At 41.9% G+C, this 17,757-nt stretch overlaps 1 protein-coding gene across 9 annotated transcripts in view; it reads left to right on the forward strand.

Moving 5' to 3' along the window:
• CFAP61 (cilia and flagella associated protein 61) overlaps positions 1–17,757 on the forward strand; it is a 289,083-nt gene that overhangs the window by 10,377 nt on the left and 260,949 nt on the right. For all 9 annotated transcript variants that reach the window (XM_047854160.1, XM_047854163.1, XM_047854162.1 and 6 more), the window contains 4 exons: positions 6,377–6,527; positions 10,549–10,625; positions 11,489–11,556; positions 11,790–11,916. In XM_047854160.1, the coding sequence (XP_047710116.1) occupies positions 6,377–6,527; positions 10,549–10,625; positions 11,489–11,556; positions 11,790–11,916 (423 nt within the window). The remainder of the gene's footprint in view (positions 1–6,376; positions 6,528–10,548; positions 10,626–11,488; positions 11,557–11,789; positions 11,917–17,757) is intronic.

Here is a 17,757-nt window from a genome sequence, read left to right on the forward strand (position 1 = left end):
TGAAGAGAAGATCTGAAAAGTTATCAGGGAGAGAAGATAAATTGCCTGTAAACAATTGAAGATTAGGCTAATGGTGATTTCTTACTAGAAGCACGGTAGCCAGAAGATAGTAGAATGTCTTCAGTATTGGAAGAAAATAGCATCAAAGTAAATTGTGTACCGAGTGAAACAATTTTTCAATACGTAGGGGAAAATGAATGCATTTTCAGACAAGCAAAATACTGAGTTAGTTTACTAGGGAAATCTGTATAAAGGAAATTCCTCAGAATATACTCTAGGCAAAAGGAATAATTTCTTAGCTGGAAGGCCAAGATACAAAAAGGAAAGTAAACAAATATATGTGTAAATATGTTGGTAAATCTAAGAAGAAAATCTAACTTGTATAAAGCAATAACGATAATAACTAATCTAATATAGATATTAAATATAAATAGTTATATGATATAAATAAGGTAAAATACACAACAAAAATAGATGAATTGGTGCGTGATTAGAATGAAAGTACTCTTAAGGTATTATTCAGAAGGAGGGTAGTATTCAGAGGTTCTCCCCCTCCCTCCCAGGAAGCACACATCCAAGCATGTTATGGGGTAAATTATCAAACTTTATTGAAAGACATCAAAGAAGACCTAAGTAAATGAAGAGGTAAACCATGTTTTTGGATAGGAATATTCAATACTGTAAAGAAATCAATTCTTCTCCAGTCAAAATCCTACTAGGATTGTTTGTTGAAGTTGACAAAGTGTGTGAATTCATATGAGAGAGCAAAGGGCCAGAGCCATTTGAAAGAAAAATAAGGTGAGGAGATTAGCCCAACTAAAGACTCATGGTAGGCATAGTAATCGGGACAGTGTGGTAATGGCCAAGGAATCAGAGCTCCCAGAGAGAGACCCATGCATACATGAAAACTGGATGACCAAACCAGTGGGGAAAGAATGTGCCATTCAATTAATGGTGCTGGGACAATTTGTTACCCATATGGAAAAGAGAATAAATGTAAATACGAACCTCATGTCATACAAAAAAAGGAAAAAAGCAATTCTGGGTGAATTTATGACTTAAATGTGGAAAGCAGCTAACATTGTTGACAGAATCTTCTAGATTCCAAATTCATGTATCCAGCTTCTTGGTGGATGTCACCCCTTGGACACCTAGTAGGTACTTCACCATTCATTTGATCATCACCTGCCTCCAAACTACCCCATGTTTTCCCCATCTCGGTAACTCTAGCAACTCCAGCCTTTCACTTTCTTGGACCAAAACCTTGGTGTCACCTTCATACTTGCTCCTACATCCCACACCAGCAAAGCTGTCTGCTCCACCTACAGAATATATCCAGAAGCTGGGCTCTTCTTTCTACCTCGCTTCTGTTGCCAAGGTCCGATCCGAGCCTGGTGCACTTGAGTGTTACTATTGCCCCTTTCTGGTTTCTGCTTCCGCCTTGGCATCAGCCCTCACCCATTCCCTCTCCTGCCCCAGCAAGTTATTCTCAACATAATAGCCAGAGCGGCACCATTCACATCAACTGGATCCTGTCGTGCTCCTGCTCAAAACCCTCCACTGGTCTGCCACGTCCCTGCCAGGATCTGGTGTGGAACCCACCCTTTTCCTTTCTGACCTCACCTCCCTTGAGCTCCACTGATTCCTTTATTTTTCCTGGAGCACCCCAGGTACATCTGTGCCTCATCCTACAGTTATGGAGTAGTCCCCGTTGCACTTGACATACTTGCATGGTTCATCCTCTTTCCCCTATTTTTCTTCACAGCACTTGTCCCCACCTGACATTCTGTGCATCTTAGTTTAGTGGGGTTTTTTTGGTTTTTTTTTGTTTTTTTAATTGGCCTGCCTCCATCCATTAGAACATCAGCTCCATGAGGGCAGGGATCTTGGCCTGTTCTCTGCTGTATCCATGGAGCCAGAAAAAGCTTGGCACTTGGTATGTATTCAAGTGAGTGTTTTTTGCATTAATGAATAAATCCACTACTAGGCATGTGATTGTGCAAAACCTCCCTAAGCCTGGAGGTTTTGCACAATCAGTTAATAACCTCATCTGTGAAATGGACAGTTGTACTTCATTTATAGGGTGAGTGGGACAGTGAAAAAAAGTTATTAAATACAGTGCGGTGCCTAGCTCCTAGGAGGTGCTCATAGCTGCTGTATCCCCTTCCCTCTGGCTCTGCCTATAAGAGCAGGGACCAGGGTCAGATAGAGGCAAGCTTTTCTATTATTCTCCTGCCCTTCCTTTCTCAGCAACTCAGCAACCATAGAACAGGATGAGGCATTGCTTTATGAGTACAGTGGAATTCTCTTCCATATACACATTAAAAGAAAGCAACAAGCATTAGAACATGGTACAAAAGGAGGTGTAATTGCCTCTGAGATGGAAAAACAAGTGTTAGGGGCCACTGTATACCTTAATGAGTCTTGAATCTTTACCACGTGAATAAACTTCTGCATGTGAATAAATTATAATCCCCCAGCTTGGTAGCAGGTGTGCACGTCTGACTTGCCCCTCCTGGGGTGAAGTGTGTTACAGTTGGCCTGAGCAGGAGCGGATGTGATTTGGCTGTCCTCGTGACCACCAGTGACCCATGTGATCAATTGCCAAGGGCCCATCCTTTTATGGGGTATTCAGAACATGGTATATGGGATGTGGGTGGGATTACAATTGGGGCCTTTCTACAGATTTTTTTTTCAAGAACCTTCCACAAGTCTGTTTTCTCAAATCCTACACACAAACACATACTAATTACCTGAAAGTTTTTGATAGCCAGTTGTTTTCAAAGAGCTTTGTACCCCTGCTTAGAGTATAAGGTCTTGGAGTGGCTGTCAGAGTACCTTAAATTTACATGTCTAATGTGTTTGTATCTTTTCTGAATTGGCAGATAAGAAAAGCATAATTTACACCATGTGGGATGGAGTAGTGAAAGTTTTTTTTTTTTTTAAGGTTAAAATCATATCCTAATAACCAAAAAGGTTGTGACTTACCTCAGAAGTCAGCATATCTTTAGAAGTAAAAGTAAATTTACATTAAGGGTGCCTGGGTGGCTCAGTCGGTTAAGCATCTGTCTCGATCTCAGCTCAGGTCTTGATCTCAGGGGTGTGAGTTCAAGCCCCGCATTGTGCTCCACACTGGGTGTGAAGCCTACTTAAAAAAAAAAAAAATGAGGGGCGCCTGGGTGGCTCAGTCGGTTGGGCGGCTGACTTCGGCTCAGGTCATGATCTCGCAGTCCGTGGGTTCGAGCCCCGCGTTGGGCTCTGTGCTGACTGCTCAGAGCCCGGAGCCTGTTTCAGATTCTGTGTCTCCCTCTCTCTCTGACCCTCCCCCGTTCATGCTCTGTCTCTCTCTGTCTCAAAAATAAACAAACGTTAAAAAAATTAAAAAAAAAAAAAGGTAAATTTACATTTTCATCAGTGTCCTGGAGCTCGCCAAATATCTGCTATCCAGCCCATGCAGTCTTTCATTTTTCATGTTAGGTAAGGCCCATCACCTTTTGCCAGGCCAACCTCAAGGCTTAGAGCAGGTGGTTTCTTTTCTAGTTTATTGAATTTTGTTATATTAGCTGCCAGCTCAGTCACAGATACGGGAATGAATACAACTGACCTCACCTAAAAACCCTGCTAAATGTTAGGGGAGAAAATGAGAAGATTCGGCATAGCAGATGAGTGGGGAAAAGGGCCAAAAGAATTGTCCACATCAAGTGCACATGTCACAGGGCAGGGGGGGCGTGGGGGTGGGTGAGTGGCAGAAACCACGATAGGCTTGGGGAACACCTGTGATGTTTAATAAAGTGGAAAATGGGGATACAGTTTCACCAAGATTTCCATCAAGTGTAGTTAAATAAAATGAATTTTGGCTGAACTTGGAAAATTCTCTAAACAAGTGAACAAATGAGACATTAATGAAAAAAAAAACCTCTGATTTCACTTGCTGGATAATATCCTTGAGCTTTAATGTATTTTGTGTGAAATATATACATGTGTGTGGGTGTATTTTTTTAATTTGGCATATTTCAAAGAATAATTCTAAATCCAACTTTTAAAAACAAGCCTCCCTCTACCTTTTTCTTCATTTCTCTTTGCTCTCACAATAATTTTGTCTGTCCCATAGAGGACAATGTTAAGAGGTAATAAGAACTGGAAATTATGTATACAAAAGGATGATAATGCTACAAAAGTTACTTTCTTGCACTTGGCCATTTGGAAATTGAAGTGCATTTTCCCATTGAAACGAAGTTATTCATGGCTGGCTTCCCAGGCAGACCCACAAAAGTCTATTTAATCTACAATGTCTGTGTGGTATAGTACTGTGCTAATTGTACTATGGAGCCCAACCACCACCCTAGGTTCCCATGGATAAATGTGTTTCAAGTTCAAATTGGGATTCCAAGAACACATTTCCCTTGTTGCCTGAGGGGATGGCAGCTGCCTTGTCCCAGCTCTTGCCCACTTCCTCCTTCATCATCATTGTCAGGTCCCATTCCCTGGGCATTTTCTTATCTGGATTAGAGTGAGGACTATCACTGTGGAGTAGTAGGTCATGGTTCTGGGAGCCTCCGGCAGAGGAACCCTGAGGACCAGGAGCTGGAGGGAGCCACTGGAGGAGTGGGAAGAAGGGTAGGGCTTCAGCGAATCAGAATGGAGAGGTTGGGAGGCTGCATCCTTTTGCTAATGCACCCCCTGTATGGATAGTATATTCTTGGGACCTGAGGGCAGTCTACTGTCTTCTCTGCATGATAGCCAGGGCTATGGTGGGGTCTTTGGGGCAGGTGCACCCTGAGGGAGTCCCCCATGGCTGAAGAGTGGGCTTCCTATGAGAGAGGACAGTGGCTGTAAGTGCTGAGATTGACATCTCCAGCACAGTGTTTCCCGAAGATGCCTATGCCTCTGATAGTGCCGAAGGCGATTTGTCTCAATACACGCAAGAACAATTTTTGTTCTAAATGTTGTATATTTTTATAGTTTTATTTATGGCAAGGGATACTGGTTTTCCATTTGTGATTTTGTTGTACATTTCCTATTGAAATAGTCTTATTTAAGCCAAAGTGAACTGATTTGAAGAAAATAAGTATAGGAAGTGCACAAATGTGAGAGACTGCAGTTTGGTGATTGGATCTAGTAAAATGATATGCTGTCAAGTGGGGGAGAAAAGCAGACTACAAACAGTATGGGTTGTGTGCCTCCATTTTTTAAAAACACACAAAATACATTTCGTTTGATAATTACTCTCAAAAAAGAGAGAAGTCTGGTGAGATAGAAACCAAAATACTGACACTGTTTGGTCATCTACAGGAGGTGGTATTAAGGATGATTTTTCCAATTGTTTTTCTCTTCTTGTGAGTACTTACTGGTTTTGATTGTAGTCACAATTCATTGCTTTTATGATGAAAATATAACTGGAAAGCATATAGCACTTTCTACTCTGTCCATTATCTTTTCTCCTCTTCCTTCAATTACATGCTGTCTTCTTAGTTTTGAAGGAACATTTTACATCTTTTTCCTCCAACTTAAGATACCAGTAGGTTTCACTCAGTTGAAAAAGTGAAAACCGCATCTCACTTTGTATACAATTGGTTCTCTGTGTAGTAAATCATATGCTGTCTCTAAGTCAGCACTCTTTCTGTCATGCTGGGCCACATGACAGGGTAGCAGTTGGGAAGGACCTGATCTCAAGATGTCCCTTTGGGATAGCCACCAGAATAAGAGTTGGAAGACCCTCGCTTCCCCTTCCTTGTGCTTATTAAACTTCCTCTGTGGCCTTAGCTTAAACCAGACCCCTCAGGGTCTCCATTTCTACAGCTGGGTCAGGTGATAGATTTTCATATCCCGTAAGAATCCATTGGCCCAGGGGCATGGGCTTAGGGTTTGGAAAAATTGGCTGAGATGGCTGACAGAGGTGGGGCTGAACTCTTAGCCTCACTGTTTTGCACAGGTGACCAACTCATCCCAGTTTGCTCAGGATTTGTAGCCCTAATGGTCCCATGTTTGGGGACCTTCTCAGCCGCAGGCAATCATGGACAGTGGGCCACTCTAACTGTATATGTTTAGGCCAACACAGTGGAATTGGCAACATGGAGGATAAGGAAAACTTCAGTCAGTTTCCCCAATCTCAAAGGGAAGGGTATTGGACACTTCATGTAAGTATAACACCTTTATAATGAAATGTAATTTTCAATAAAAATGTAGTTAGTAGCACAGATGTCCTGAAAGATCTGTTCTCAAAGTTGCTGCCATGTTGTTCCTACCTCTTCCAGAGGTTTTATACCTTATGTAGTGGTTGCTAGGCTTCAGTAGCCAAAGAAGGGGGAAAAATGATACCTCCTTGTCTCCCTTTTGGTAATCTTAGTCATGTGTGCACCTTTAATCATTTCTACAGGGAAAAGGCAAACCTTGCTGTTACCCTCTGCAATGACAAGGAGGAGATAATGGCCCAGGCTACCTTTGTGGACTATCCCAACTGGAATGTCTCCAGTCAGGACAACTGGGTATCCGTGTTCCGGGAGCTCGACCCTGAAATCCCATGCATGGTAAGCAGTTACACACAATGCTTATTAGAACAGCCTTAATTTTGAAGGGAAGTTCTATGTTTGCATATATGTCTTTCCAGTTTTGAGACTAAGTAGTTGAAAACTCACAACAGAAGGTATGTGACATTATGACAGTTAGAAATGAAGTTAGCTGGCAGGGAAGAAAGATGAGTCCAAGAGCATCCCAAGAGGGGATAAGAAAAGGGAGGTAATAGTCAGATCAGTCATCTGGTAGCAAGGCCGAGGTCATGCTGTGCTGGGAGGACTAGGAGGGAGCAAGGAATCAGTGGGAGCGTTAGATATGTACCTCTCAGTTCTCCACACTGCTCCCAACATCAGTGTCCAAATTCTTTTTTTTTTAATTGTCTTTTTATTGAAGTATAGTTGATACCCGGTGTTACCATTAGTTTCAAGTGTACAGCACAGAGATTGGACAAGTCTATATGTTGTGCTGTGCTCACCCAAGTGTAGCTACCACCTGTCACCATGCAACTCTATTAACAGTACCATTGACTGTATTCCCTATGCTGTACCTTTCATCCTTATGACTTGTTCATTCCATAACTGAAAGCTTATACCTCACACTCCCCCTCACCCATTTTGTCCATCCCCTACCGCCTTCCCCTTTGGTAACTACCAATTTGTCGTCTGTTTCTGTTTTGTTTGTCCATTTGTTTTTTATATTCCACATATAAGTGAAATCATTTGCTATTTATCTTTCTCTGTCTGACTTATTTGACCTAGCATAATACCTCCTAGGTCCATCTGTGTTGTCACAAATGGCAAGATCTCGTTTTTTATGGGTGAGTAATATTCCACCGTATATATGTACCACATCTTCTTTATCCATCCATCTATATCAATGGCCACTTCAGTTCCGTGTGTGAAGTCTTTGGAATGCTGGGAGGGTACCTGCCTTTACACTTTTTACACCGTGTAATGGTGATAGCAGAGCTTCAGGTTCCTGTTGCATTCTGTAACTTTTAAGGTGTCGTTCTGGACTCTAGCTCATTCTATGTCTTCTAGCTATGGGCACGTTACAACTTGTTGGCAACCCGACTTGGTAGCTGGTGCCAAGTCTGAGCTTTCCCTGCCCTCAGCCTGCCAGAGCCAAGCCAGCGTGTGGCCCCAGTTCTGTGGAGAGCCAGAGGCCACGACTGTGGGTAGTATGTTTGCCTGTTAGTGGAATTCAAGAATGTGGCCCCAGAGCCCTAGGGAATGCCAGTTGTGTGAATGAGTGAGTTTTTCCCCCATATACACCTGTGTGCATGCACAGTACAACCCCCATGTGCGCCCCAACACATTATCCAGCATTTATTCAGCTACATGATGTCTCCCCCTTGTCCTCTACTCCTCCTGTTCCTCACCACCCCAAACACCCAGTTATCATATTCACAAAAATTATCTCAAACTTGGAAATAAGCCAAATGATGCTTTCAATCCAAGGCTTGTATCTTTGACTTTCTGTTAACTGAGCTATTGTATATTTTACAGTTCTATAGGAACAGTGATTAGCTTTGTAGATTTTTGTCCATTTGAGGTGTAAATGATTTCTGTTTGGTGGAAGAGATAACCTCAAAGGCTATGGTTTATGGCCTCATAGGACATTAACTATTTTATATCTAGCCTAGCAACCTTATTCTAACATTCCCTCATTAAAATACCTAAAGTAGCCAGCTCCTTAAGTGCAACGAATTGTTTTTATCATCTTACTGGTTGCCTCATTAATTGATGGGTTGAATAAATCTCAGATATGTGCTCATTGTATGTTTGCATTAAAATCATGATTTTACCGTTTTGAAAATTATAAATTAATACCATTATTCATAAATATTTCCTCTTTTGTTCCTTTGTTTGTTCTCTTAAGATTGTTTCTCTTTCAACTACTTTTAAATTCCGAGGTGCCTGAGTGGCTCAGTTGGTTGGGTGACCAACTTCAGCTTAGATCATGATCTCGCAGTTTGTGAGTTCGAGCCCTGCGTTGGGCTCTGTGCTGACAGCTCAGAGCCTGGAGCCTACTTCGGATTCTGTGTCTCCCTCTCTCTCTACCCCTCCCCTGATCGTGCTCTGTGTCTCTCTGTCTGTCAATAATAAACAAACATTAAAAATTTTGTTTTAAAAACTACTTTTAAATTCCTACAACAGTATAGAGCTTAGCTATCCAGTATGGTGGCCGTCAGCCATGTGTAGCTGTTGAGCACCTGAAATGTGCTAGTATGATTGAGATGTGCTAGAAGTGTAAAATAGACACTGAATTTTAAGTATTTAGGAGGAAAAAAAGAGTGTAAAACACTTCATTAACAATGTTTATATTGATAACTTGTTAAAATGATAATTTGAGTCTGTTAGGTTAAATAAAATATATTGAAAATTAATCTTACATGTTTATTCTTTTTCTGTATGTCTACTGGGAAATTACATATGTGACCTGTATTTGTGTCTCAAGTTATTTTGTTATTGGACAGCATTGATATAGAGCCTTAAGGCCTAATGTATTACTAATCCCAGGGGTATTTGCAACAGAAGTAACTAATGATTTTTATCTTAAATCTAAGAAATAAATCTTGAATTGTAATATTCTTGGTGGAAGAGAGAATTTGGAAGATAAATCAGCCAAGTAATAAGCCATGTACTCCTAAGGCTGGTCCTATTCAGCATGTAAAGCAGATGTTAAGTAAGGTGGTTGTGGGATTAGCTGATAACACATGGAAAATGCATACAGTGGTGTTGTGGCTGTTCCCATCTGGACTGTAGGGTTTGTGTTATTGGCCTTTTGGGAGTTTTCAACTCCTGAACCAAACTCATGATTCTTCTCTTCCCATTTTATGTTTGATATTCCTTCCAAGTATTTCTATTTTATTTATTCATTCATTTATATTGAGAGAGAGCACACACATGAGTAAGGGAGGGGCAGAAAGAGAGGGAGACAGAGAATCCCATGTAGGCAGGTTCTATGCTGTTGGCACAGAGCCTTACTTGCCTGACTCGGGGCTCAAACTCATGAACTGTGAGGTCATGACCTGAGCCAAAATCAAGAGTCAGATGCTTAACCAACTGAGCCACCCAGGTGGCCCTCCTTCTGAGTATTTCTAAGGCATGCGCTATCCAACAGGAGGGAGACCAAGGCACGGATGTGCAGGTGGTAACCCAAGGCTGTCTATAAAATTGCTCAGAAAACAGGAGGCACTTTCAAGCATTCCTGTCATCCTGATCTAGGTGCAAGCACCACCCTCACCAGTTAACTAGTCTCACATTTGTAGTATCTCTAGAATTTGAAGATTTTCCCATAAACACAGGGGTACTGAGTTGAGCGGACCAATGTGTGGCTGTATGGAACAGCTGCTCATTATTGAGGCTACTTAAAATGTCTTCAGAATTTAGGGGACAAAGTTCTTTAAAAACTTGAAAGATTTAGCCTGACAGTCATCTTCGAATCTTGCTACTTTGAGTTTCCAGCTCTCAGGTTTTCTGGATCCCAAGAGTAATATTTGATTCTGACTCTGGGAATGCTGAACAAAACAAGTCATTGGATTCATAACGTGGCATCTGCCTTCCATCCTTCAAATTCATAAGAGAATCTTTCTCTTGTGTCACTTGAATAGAGCAGCAGCTGCTGACTCAAGAGCCCTGGGGAAAGGGTGATTGTCTTTCACTTGGCATAGACACCCCCGAGGACAAGACTACTGAGTTAATAATCGATTTCACTCCCCTGCAGGCACTTCCCTGCCCATAGCCCGTTTGTGAGGGCAGGAAGATGCGCTGGATGCATTGGACTCATTTACAGTCCCTGTTTCCTTGAATAATTCTAAGCTAGGAGGACAGAAGGCAGGGAATGGAGTCAGGGAGAAAGCTTGAATGCTGCCTGAGTGTCTCATCACTTCAGACATAAAATATCACCCACAAAAGGGGGCAGCTCTGAGTTTGCGGCCGCCCCCAAATCCTCCCCCCCATCTCCCAACCCTGTTCTGACATAGCCTGAATGGTGACTCAGCTTTTAATCATGTGCTCTTTTCTTGTGCAGCCTTTGAACACGTTGTTCATGCACCTCTTTGTGGCTGTGGATGAATATTCTGTTGGCTGCTGCAGAGAGATTATTCGGTGAGTGGCTGGGGTCTTGCAGATGGTGACATCAGGGGGCTGGCAGGCAGCACCATAGACAAGACACGTTAATGCCAAAATGACACAAAAGAGATTGTGTGCATAGTTTAAAAATATTTCCAAAGGACATGAAATTCTTTGAGGTGCTTAATTATCTTGTAATTCATGGCTGTATTAAAGCATCAATGTGGAATAAGAGTGACATTTCTGAAAGAAAACAGTTTATTTCTTTGAATCGACACTCCCTCTGACACACATCTTTACTATCATTTGAGGCAAACAGTGCAGTCATTTAAAAAAATGGATTGGGGGGGGGGGAAATAAGGGAAGAATAAAGCATCACAGGTTTGGATTTTTCTAAAAATAGTTTTCTTCAGTCTTCTCTTTAGAGATGTTTATTAACCTGACAGAATGCAGAAGCATCCTGAATAATATGGTGCATCGAAATATGATCAGTTGGGCTACTGGGTGATGGCGATGTGTCTCTGACAGCCTGCACAGACATTTGGGGGTGGTGGCCTCAGCTTTCAAGGCACTTTGTAATGTCACACCAGACCATCCAGATGCCAGGTCAAAGGTTAATGTCAGCAGAAATCTGGTGTGCCACATGAATATGGCACTCTTTATTCTCTCTACCTCTGTGGAACAGACAGAAAAGAGGCCATTTGGATTATAAGGAAAAGTAGAGAAGGAAAGGACATTGCCCTGAAGATGTTCTTGCCATTACAGGCAAGGAGCAAAGAAGCCCATGTGGATTTATGAACATCGGATGTGTTTAGTGAAGGCATTTGCCTCAAACAGGTGCCAGCTAATGGGATTACTTTATTATTAACACCTGTCCCACCCTCTCTTCCCCTTGCCAGGGCTGTGTTTAAGGCCGTGCCAGAACTACACTTCATATTTCTCATAGTGCCATCCTACATGAGCCTAGGTAAGGTCTGCTCAATTACCTCCTGTCCCCAGTCTCCAGAATGGGAAATTCATGCTTAAAATGGTGCTTTTGGGAATGGGAATAAGAATGGTCTCTAGGTCCTGAATGTATAATGTGACTATTTGATTATAATAATTAAAATACAATTTCGAATGGAAGTCACACTTTGTTCTGAAGCCCTAAAGTTATTCCTTGGTAAAGTGAGGCCACATTTCTTCGTCTCTGTGGTTTAGGCTCGACTCTCATAACAGTGTTTGAACAAGTGGGGAACATTCCGAGTCTGATGTATGATGAGGACTTTGCCGTGCACATATGTTGCAGAGAAAATCATTACCCTCAGCTGCACATTCGCAATGCCAGGTAAGGCTGAAGCAGTGCCTTTTCCTACCTGAGTTTTACACGGACACTTACCTTATGCAGAGTTGCTAAAATGCCATTTCTTACTGTAAGTGATTAGAGCTTGGATTAAATTGTTTTATAATACCCATAAGTATTACTTCATTTGGAGATGTTTACAGTTCCCCTTGATGACATAATTTACAGGCATGAATATCTGATGACTCATTTGGTGCTATGTGGCCAGCAAAGTTGTGCATTTACTACTTACGGGTTTCTGAAAACACACGATCCTTGGCCCCACGCTGAGTCAAATAATTTTCAAATAAACATAAAAATGAATCCGCCTATTTAGTTTTCCCAATAGACCCCACCTATTTTCCAACAGTCAGTGAAAGAGGATTCTTTAACATTCGGTGGGCTCCATGACATGCCCCAAAGTGTAGCAGTCTTAAGGAGATGGCAGTGGCAGAGAGTATTTTCCAAAGATGGCTACAACACCATCTTCTATCCTTCAAGCTCTCCTCCAATGTGGCCTTGGAGACTGGTGTGCCAGAGAGGCTATATGTTGGTCCTGGGGTCGACAGCCCCAGCTAGGCTCCCACTGACAGTCAGCATTGCCTGCTGGCCTTGTGAATGAGTCATTGTGGACACCCAGCCAGGAAGACCCCCCTTCCCCAGTAACTGGAGCCCAGCTGACATGTGACTACAGCCACAGGAGAGACCCTAAGCAAGGACTGACCAACTGAGTCCTCCTAGATTTCTGACTCACAAAATTGTGGGCAAAATAAAAGGGTCTTTTTGAAATAAAAATGCATATGAAATCATTTCACAAAGGTGGTTGCTTGGTTTTATCAGTGGGGAATAAATTGCATCTTCTTGGGTCAATTGTTGCCATAAATTGTGGACTTCTTTAGAAAGTATTACATTTAAATTTTTAAAAGGTGAGAGCCTACTATTTACCAGGCATATACTATTATGGCATATTAAGAATTTATGGCATATTAAGAATGGCATCAGATCTCTATCTTTTAAAAAAAATTTTTTAATGTTTATTTATTTTTGAGAGAGTGAGAGAGACAGAGCACAAGCAGGGGAGGGGCAGAGAGAGAGGGAGACACAGAATCCAAAGCAGACTCCAGGCTCCAAGCTGTCAGCACAGAGCCCAACATGGGGCTTGAACTCACGAACTGTGAGATCATGACCTGACCTGAAGTCGGACGCTCAGCTGACTGAGCCACCCATGTGCCCTGATAGATCTCTATTCTGATCTTGATTAGACTACTCACCAGATGGGTTAACTGAAAAGGAGAACTTGGCCTCTTCAGACCTCAGTTTCCTGCCTTTCAGTGGGTGTGAGGGTATTGTCTACTGCCTGGGATTGTTGCAATGAACAGATGACCTGAGGAAAATCAAGTGCTTAGCACTTCCAGTCACATATAAGTGCCCAATGAAATGAAATATTATTCTTATTGATATTATTAAGTGGCTTAGAAGAGGAAAAGACAGAGAAGGATGAAGACAGCTTCATATAAAACCTCTCTGCCCCTGCCCCCAATCTAAATATCCATCAAGGAGTAAATGTTTACATTATAAATTGTGGTGCAGTATCAGCAGTGAAATGCAGTGAACTACTTATAGATGCAATAAGGTGGGTCAATCTCAGTTCATGCTGAGTAAAAGAAGGCAGACATAGACACAAAGACCATATACTGTTGACTCCACTTATATGATGTGCAAATGGCTCATCTGTAGAGACAGAGCAGATCAGTGGTTGCCTTTAGTGGAGGAAAGAGTGAGACTGGAATTCTGGGGCAATGGTAGTGCTCTGTGTATTGATTGGTGGCTTTGCAGTTGCCAAAACTCACCCAACTTAATACTTGGGCATTTTACTATATGTTATTATACCTCAATTAAAAAAATAATTTAAAATAAAAAAGTCTTCACAGAGAAGGTAGCCTCTGAATCTGGTCAGAAGGGACAAGCCGGAGCTCGGTCAGAGGGACAGATTGGGCAAAGGTGTAGAGGCAGGAAGGCACCTGGAGTGTCTATTACCAGGCAGTAGGCAGTTGTGGCTGCTGTTCAAGGTGTGCAGAGCAAGAGTAGGCCACTGGATGGCCAAGGAAGAATCACAACGAGAAGCCTTTACCCTGAAGCCAGCATGGAGCACTATATGGGCTGTGTGTGAAGGATAACTGACTTTCATGTGGTCAGTGGCTTATAAGGGAGGAACAGAACAGTATGGCCAAGAAATGATTCTAGCTGGAATTCAGGCAATGACAAGTCAAAGAGATCTGGTTGGGGCAGGTGCATGGATGCAAAGAAATGTTTGAGGGGGAAAGTTGAAAGATGAGAATGAGTTCACAGTCACTCAGGTTTTCAAGTATGGGGGGATTCACTAGCTAAAAGTAGAAATAATAGCATTAGATGGACAGTTGGGAGGTAGAAATATAGGTCCTCTCATGAGTGAGGAGGTCAAGAAAATAAAGGAGATTGTTTAGTTGTGGAGACTTTATTATATTTTATTTTTAAATGTTTATTTTGAGACAGAGAGAGAGCAGACGAGGGGCAAAGAGAGAGGGAGAGAGAAAATCCCAAGCAGGCTCTGCCCTGTCAGCCTGATGTGGGGCTCAGACTCATGAACCATGAGATCATGACCTGAGCCAAAACCAAGAGTCTGCCACTCAACCAAGTGATCCACCCAGGCACCCCAGGAAGAGATTTTAAAGTGAAAAAGCAGAGGCCTATGGCAGAATTTTGAATGGTGAAAATGAGCGTGAATAAGGAAGAGAACTAGAAGAGAGGGAGAGGAGTCTTGTAGAAGTCAGACTCTTACGGTGGCAAAAGATGTAGGGAAATCAAATAATTTGAGTCCAAAAAGAGGCCATTGCATTTGGAAATGTAAAAAGATACAGATGAGTTGAATAAAATTGATAAACTTCTAGCCAAACTGACCAAGAAAAAAGAGAAAATTACCAGTATCAGAAATGAAAGAGGTGATATCACTACAGATCTTACAGACATAAAAGGATAAGGGAATACAGCTCTGTAAATTCATCAACTTAGATAAAGTGGGCCAATTCCTTCAAAAACACAACCTACCAAAACTTATTTAAGGAAAAAAATTCTAAAAACTTGGGGAATTCTTCATCTATTAAAGACAAGTTGAATGAACTTTGGGTAAGAGGGAGGTGGCTGCCTGCCTTGACACTGCCCTCACCCAAGCCTCCAGCCTTAATCCTCACCCATCCTCATTTGCTTCTCTTCTTCTCTTGTCCTTATGGTTCTGAACTCTGTCTTCCCAGGACCTGGGCCATTTCTCTCAAGCTCATCTCTTTGGTTCCTCTGTGCCGACAGTGGCCACTTAGTCACCAGTGCCTACCTCCATCCCCTTGCTTTGGGATCTGGTCTTGTCTGTCCTTGAAGGGCAGAGTTGAGTTTTGGAAATCACAATGCAGTGAACCAAATAAATGAGAGGTAAGGAAGTGAAGGCAAGGGGATATCCACTGCTCTCTAGAGAAGTATGGTGATGAAGGAAAGCAAAGAGAAGGAGGCAGAACGTTATGCAAACAATGGAAAGTGATTCCATTTTCACTTTCCACATAGAGCATTTACTTTGCATTCTGAGATCCAGACAGCACTTGTCTAAAAAAAATATTACCAAGGAGCAAAATAAATTCAGATACACATTATCCCCTAATTTAGGACAAGAGAAAGAAAATTCCTCATAGAAAACCATTTTTATTTACTTTTTGTATTCATAGCTAAATCGTCAACATTATAATTCTCTTTATAAAAAACCCCTTTGGTCATGAAATGAATGCTAATACAAGCCAAACACATTCTAAAGAGAAGGAATTCTGTGAGTGAAATCTTTTTTTTTTTAAATAACATTAAAAAAATTTTTTTTAATATTTATTTATTTTTGAGAGAGACAGAGACAGAATGTTAGTGGGTTAGGGGCAGAGAGAGAGGGAGACACAGAATCCGAAGCAGGCTCCAGGCTCTGAGCTGTCAGCACAGAGCCCGACACAGGGCTCGAACTTGCGAGCTGTGAAATCATGACCTGAGCTGAAGTCGGACGCCTAACCGACTGAGCCACCCAGGTGCCCCTAAAATAACATTTTTAATTGATTCTCTCACACCTCTCCAATCCTCTTTCCTGATTTATGAAGTTTCTCTTATAATCAGCGCAGGAAAATAGGTCCTCCTGCCCTTTAGGAAATTACATTCTTTAAATGTAAAAGTAGGGGCGCCTGGGTGGCGCAGTCGGTTAAGCGTCCGACTTCAGCCAGGTCACGATCTCGCGGTCCGTGAGTTCGAGCCCCGCGTCGGGCTCTGGGCTGATGGCTCAGAGCCTGGAGGCTGTTTCTGATTCTGTGTCTCCTGCTCTCTCTGCCCCTCCCCCGTTCATGCTCTGTCTCTCTCTGTCCCAAAAATAAATAAAAAACGTTGAAAAAGAAATTTAAAAAAAAAAAAAAAAATGTAAAAGTATTCACAGGTAGGCAGTTTTTTAATTATGTCATGAGAAATTTACATAAACTGGTTGCTTACATTCTCATAAGTAGTCTAATAATTGCTAAACTTTTGTCTTCATTCCATTTAAAAATCTCTCATTTTATTCTGCCATTTGCTAATTAGTTTGGGGGATGGGTTCATTTAATAAAACGAATTATATTTTCAAATTACAACATCTTTTCAAACGTTTATTTATTTTGAGGGGGGAGGATGCGAGGAGGGGGAGGAGCAGAGAGACAGAGAGAGAGAATGCCAAGCGAGCTCCACACTGCCAGCGCAGAGCCCAACAGAGAGCTGGAACCCATGAACCATGAGATCATGACCCAAACCAAAATCAAGAGTTGGATGCTTAACTGACTGAGCCACCCAGGTGCCCTTAGGACATTTTTGCCAAATAAAGTTACTGGTCGCAATTTTCTATGTGAGTATGTAACTATACACACATGTGTATATAAATAGACAGTTTTGTGGGGGAGGGTAGAGGGGAACAGCGGTTGAGAGAGGCATATTTCCAAAAGTATTTTCTTGCCTGCTTGCTTGCTTGCTTGCTTGCTTTCTTTCTTTCTTTCTTTCTTTCTTTCTTTCTTTCTTTCTTTCCTTCTTTTCTTGCTAGGTCACCAGTCTATTATAAGAGGATGTAAGTCAGGAACAGTCAGAAGAGAAGCACAGGGCAAGGTGTGAGGGAAGGGAGCGGGGCCCCTGTTCCCAAATTTCCATGCGTTTACCAACCCAGAAGCTCCGTATTGTCGTAAAGTGTGTAGGCAGCATACCAAATTTGGATCTTGTCATTTTCTTGAGGAATTTTAAAGCTTAAGTACTCCAGCATAGATATTCAGCAAGATGTTTTTGTATTATTATTTACTATTGTAATAGATAATTCTATAGAATTAATTAGAACATAAAATATCTATAGATAATTCTATATAATCTATTGTAATAATTGTATATGTATCCAATACCACATCTGACATGTACAGAGGCAGCATATCTAAAAATCACCAATTTCTTTCACCTTTTAGTAAGGCAACATCTTTGTTAATCTACTCACTAACGCCCCACTTGTGATTCAGGGTGTAGGCTGCTCGAGAAAAGGTGTGGGCTGTGCCCTGCCCAGTGCTGGCTCCTAGTAAGCATGTGGAACTGGTAGTTAGAGTTAGTCTCTCTCCTCTTCTTTCCAACCCACACCTTTATTCCTTTCCTTCTTTTACCCTTGAAAACTTTAGGGCTACGGACTACAACCTTCCAGGGGATGAGGCTGTCCCAGCCTGAACTAAACCTTCCTGATCCCTGACCCTGAGGTCTTGCTCATTCAGCCTCTGATGGTGAAATGTCCTGCTTGCCCAGCCT

The sequence above is a fragment of the Prionailurus viverrinus genome, chromosome A3, assembly GCF_022837055.1.
Source record: "Prionailurus viverrinus isolate Anna chromosome A3, UM_Priviv_1.0, whole genome shotgun sequence".
Lineage (NCBI taxonomy): Eukaryota > Metazoa > Chordata > Mammalia > Carnivora > Felidae > Prionailurus > Prionailurus viverrinus.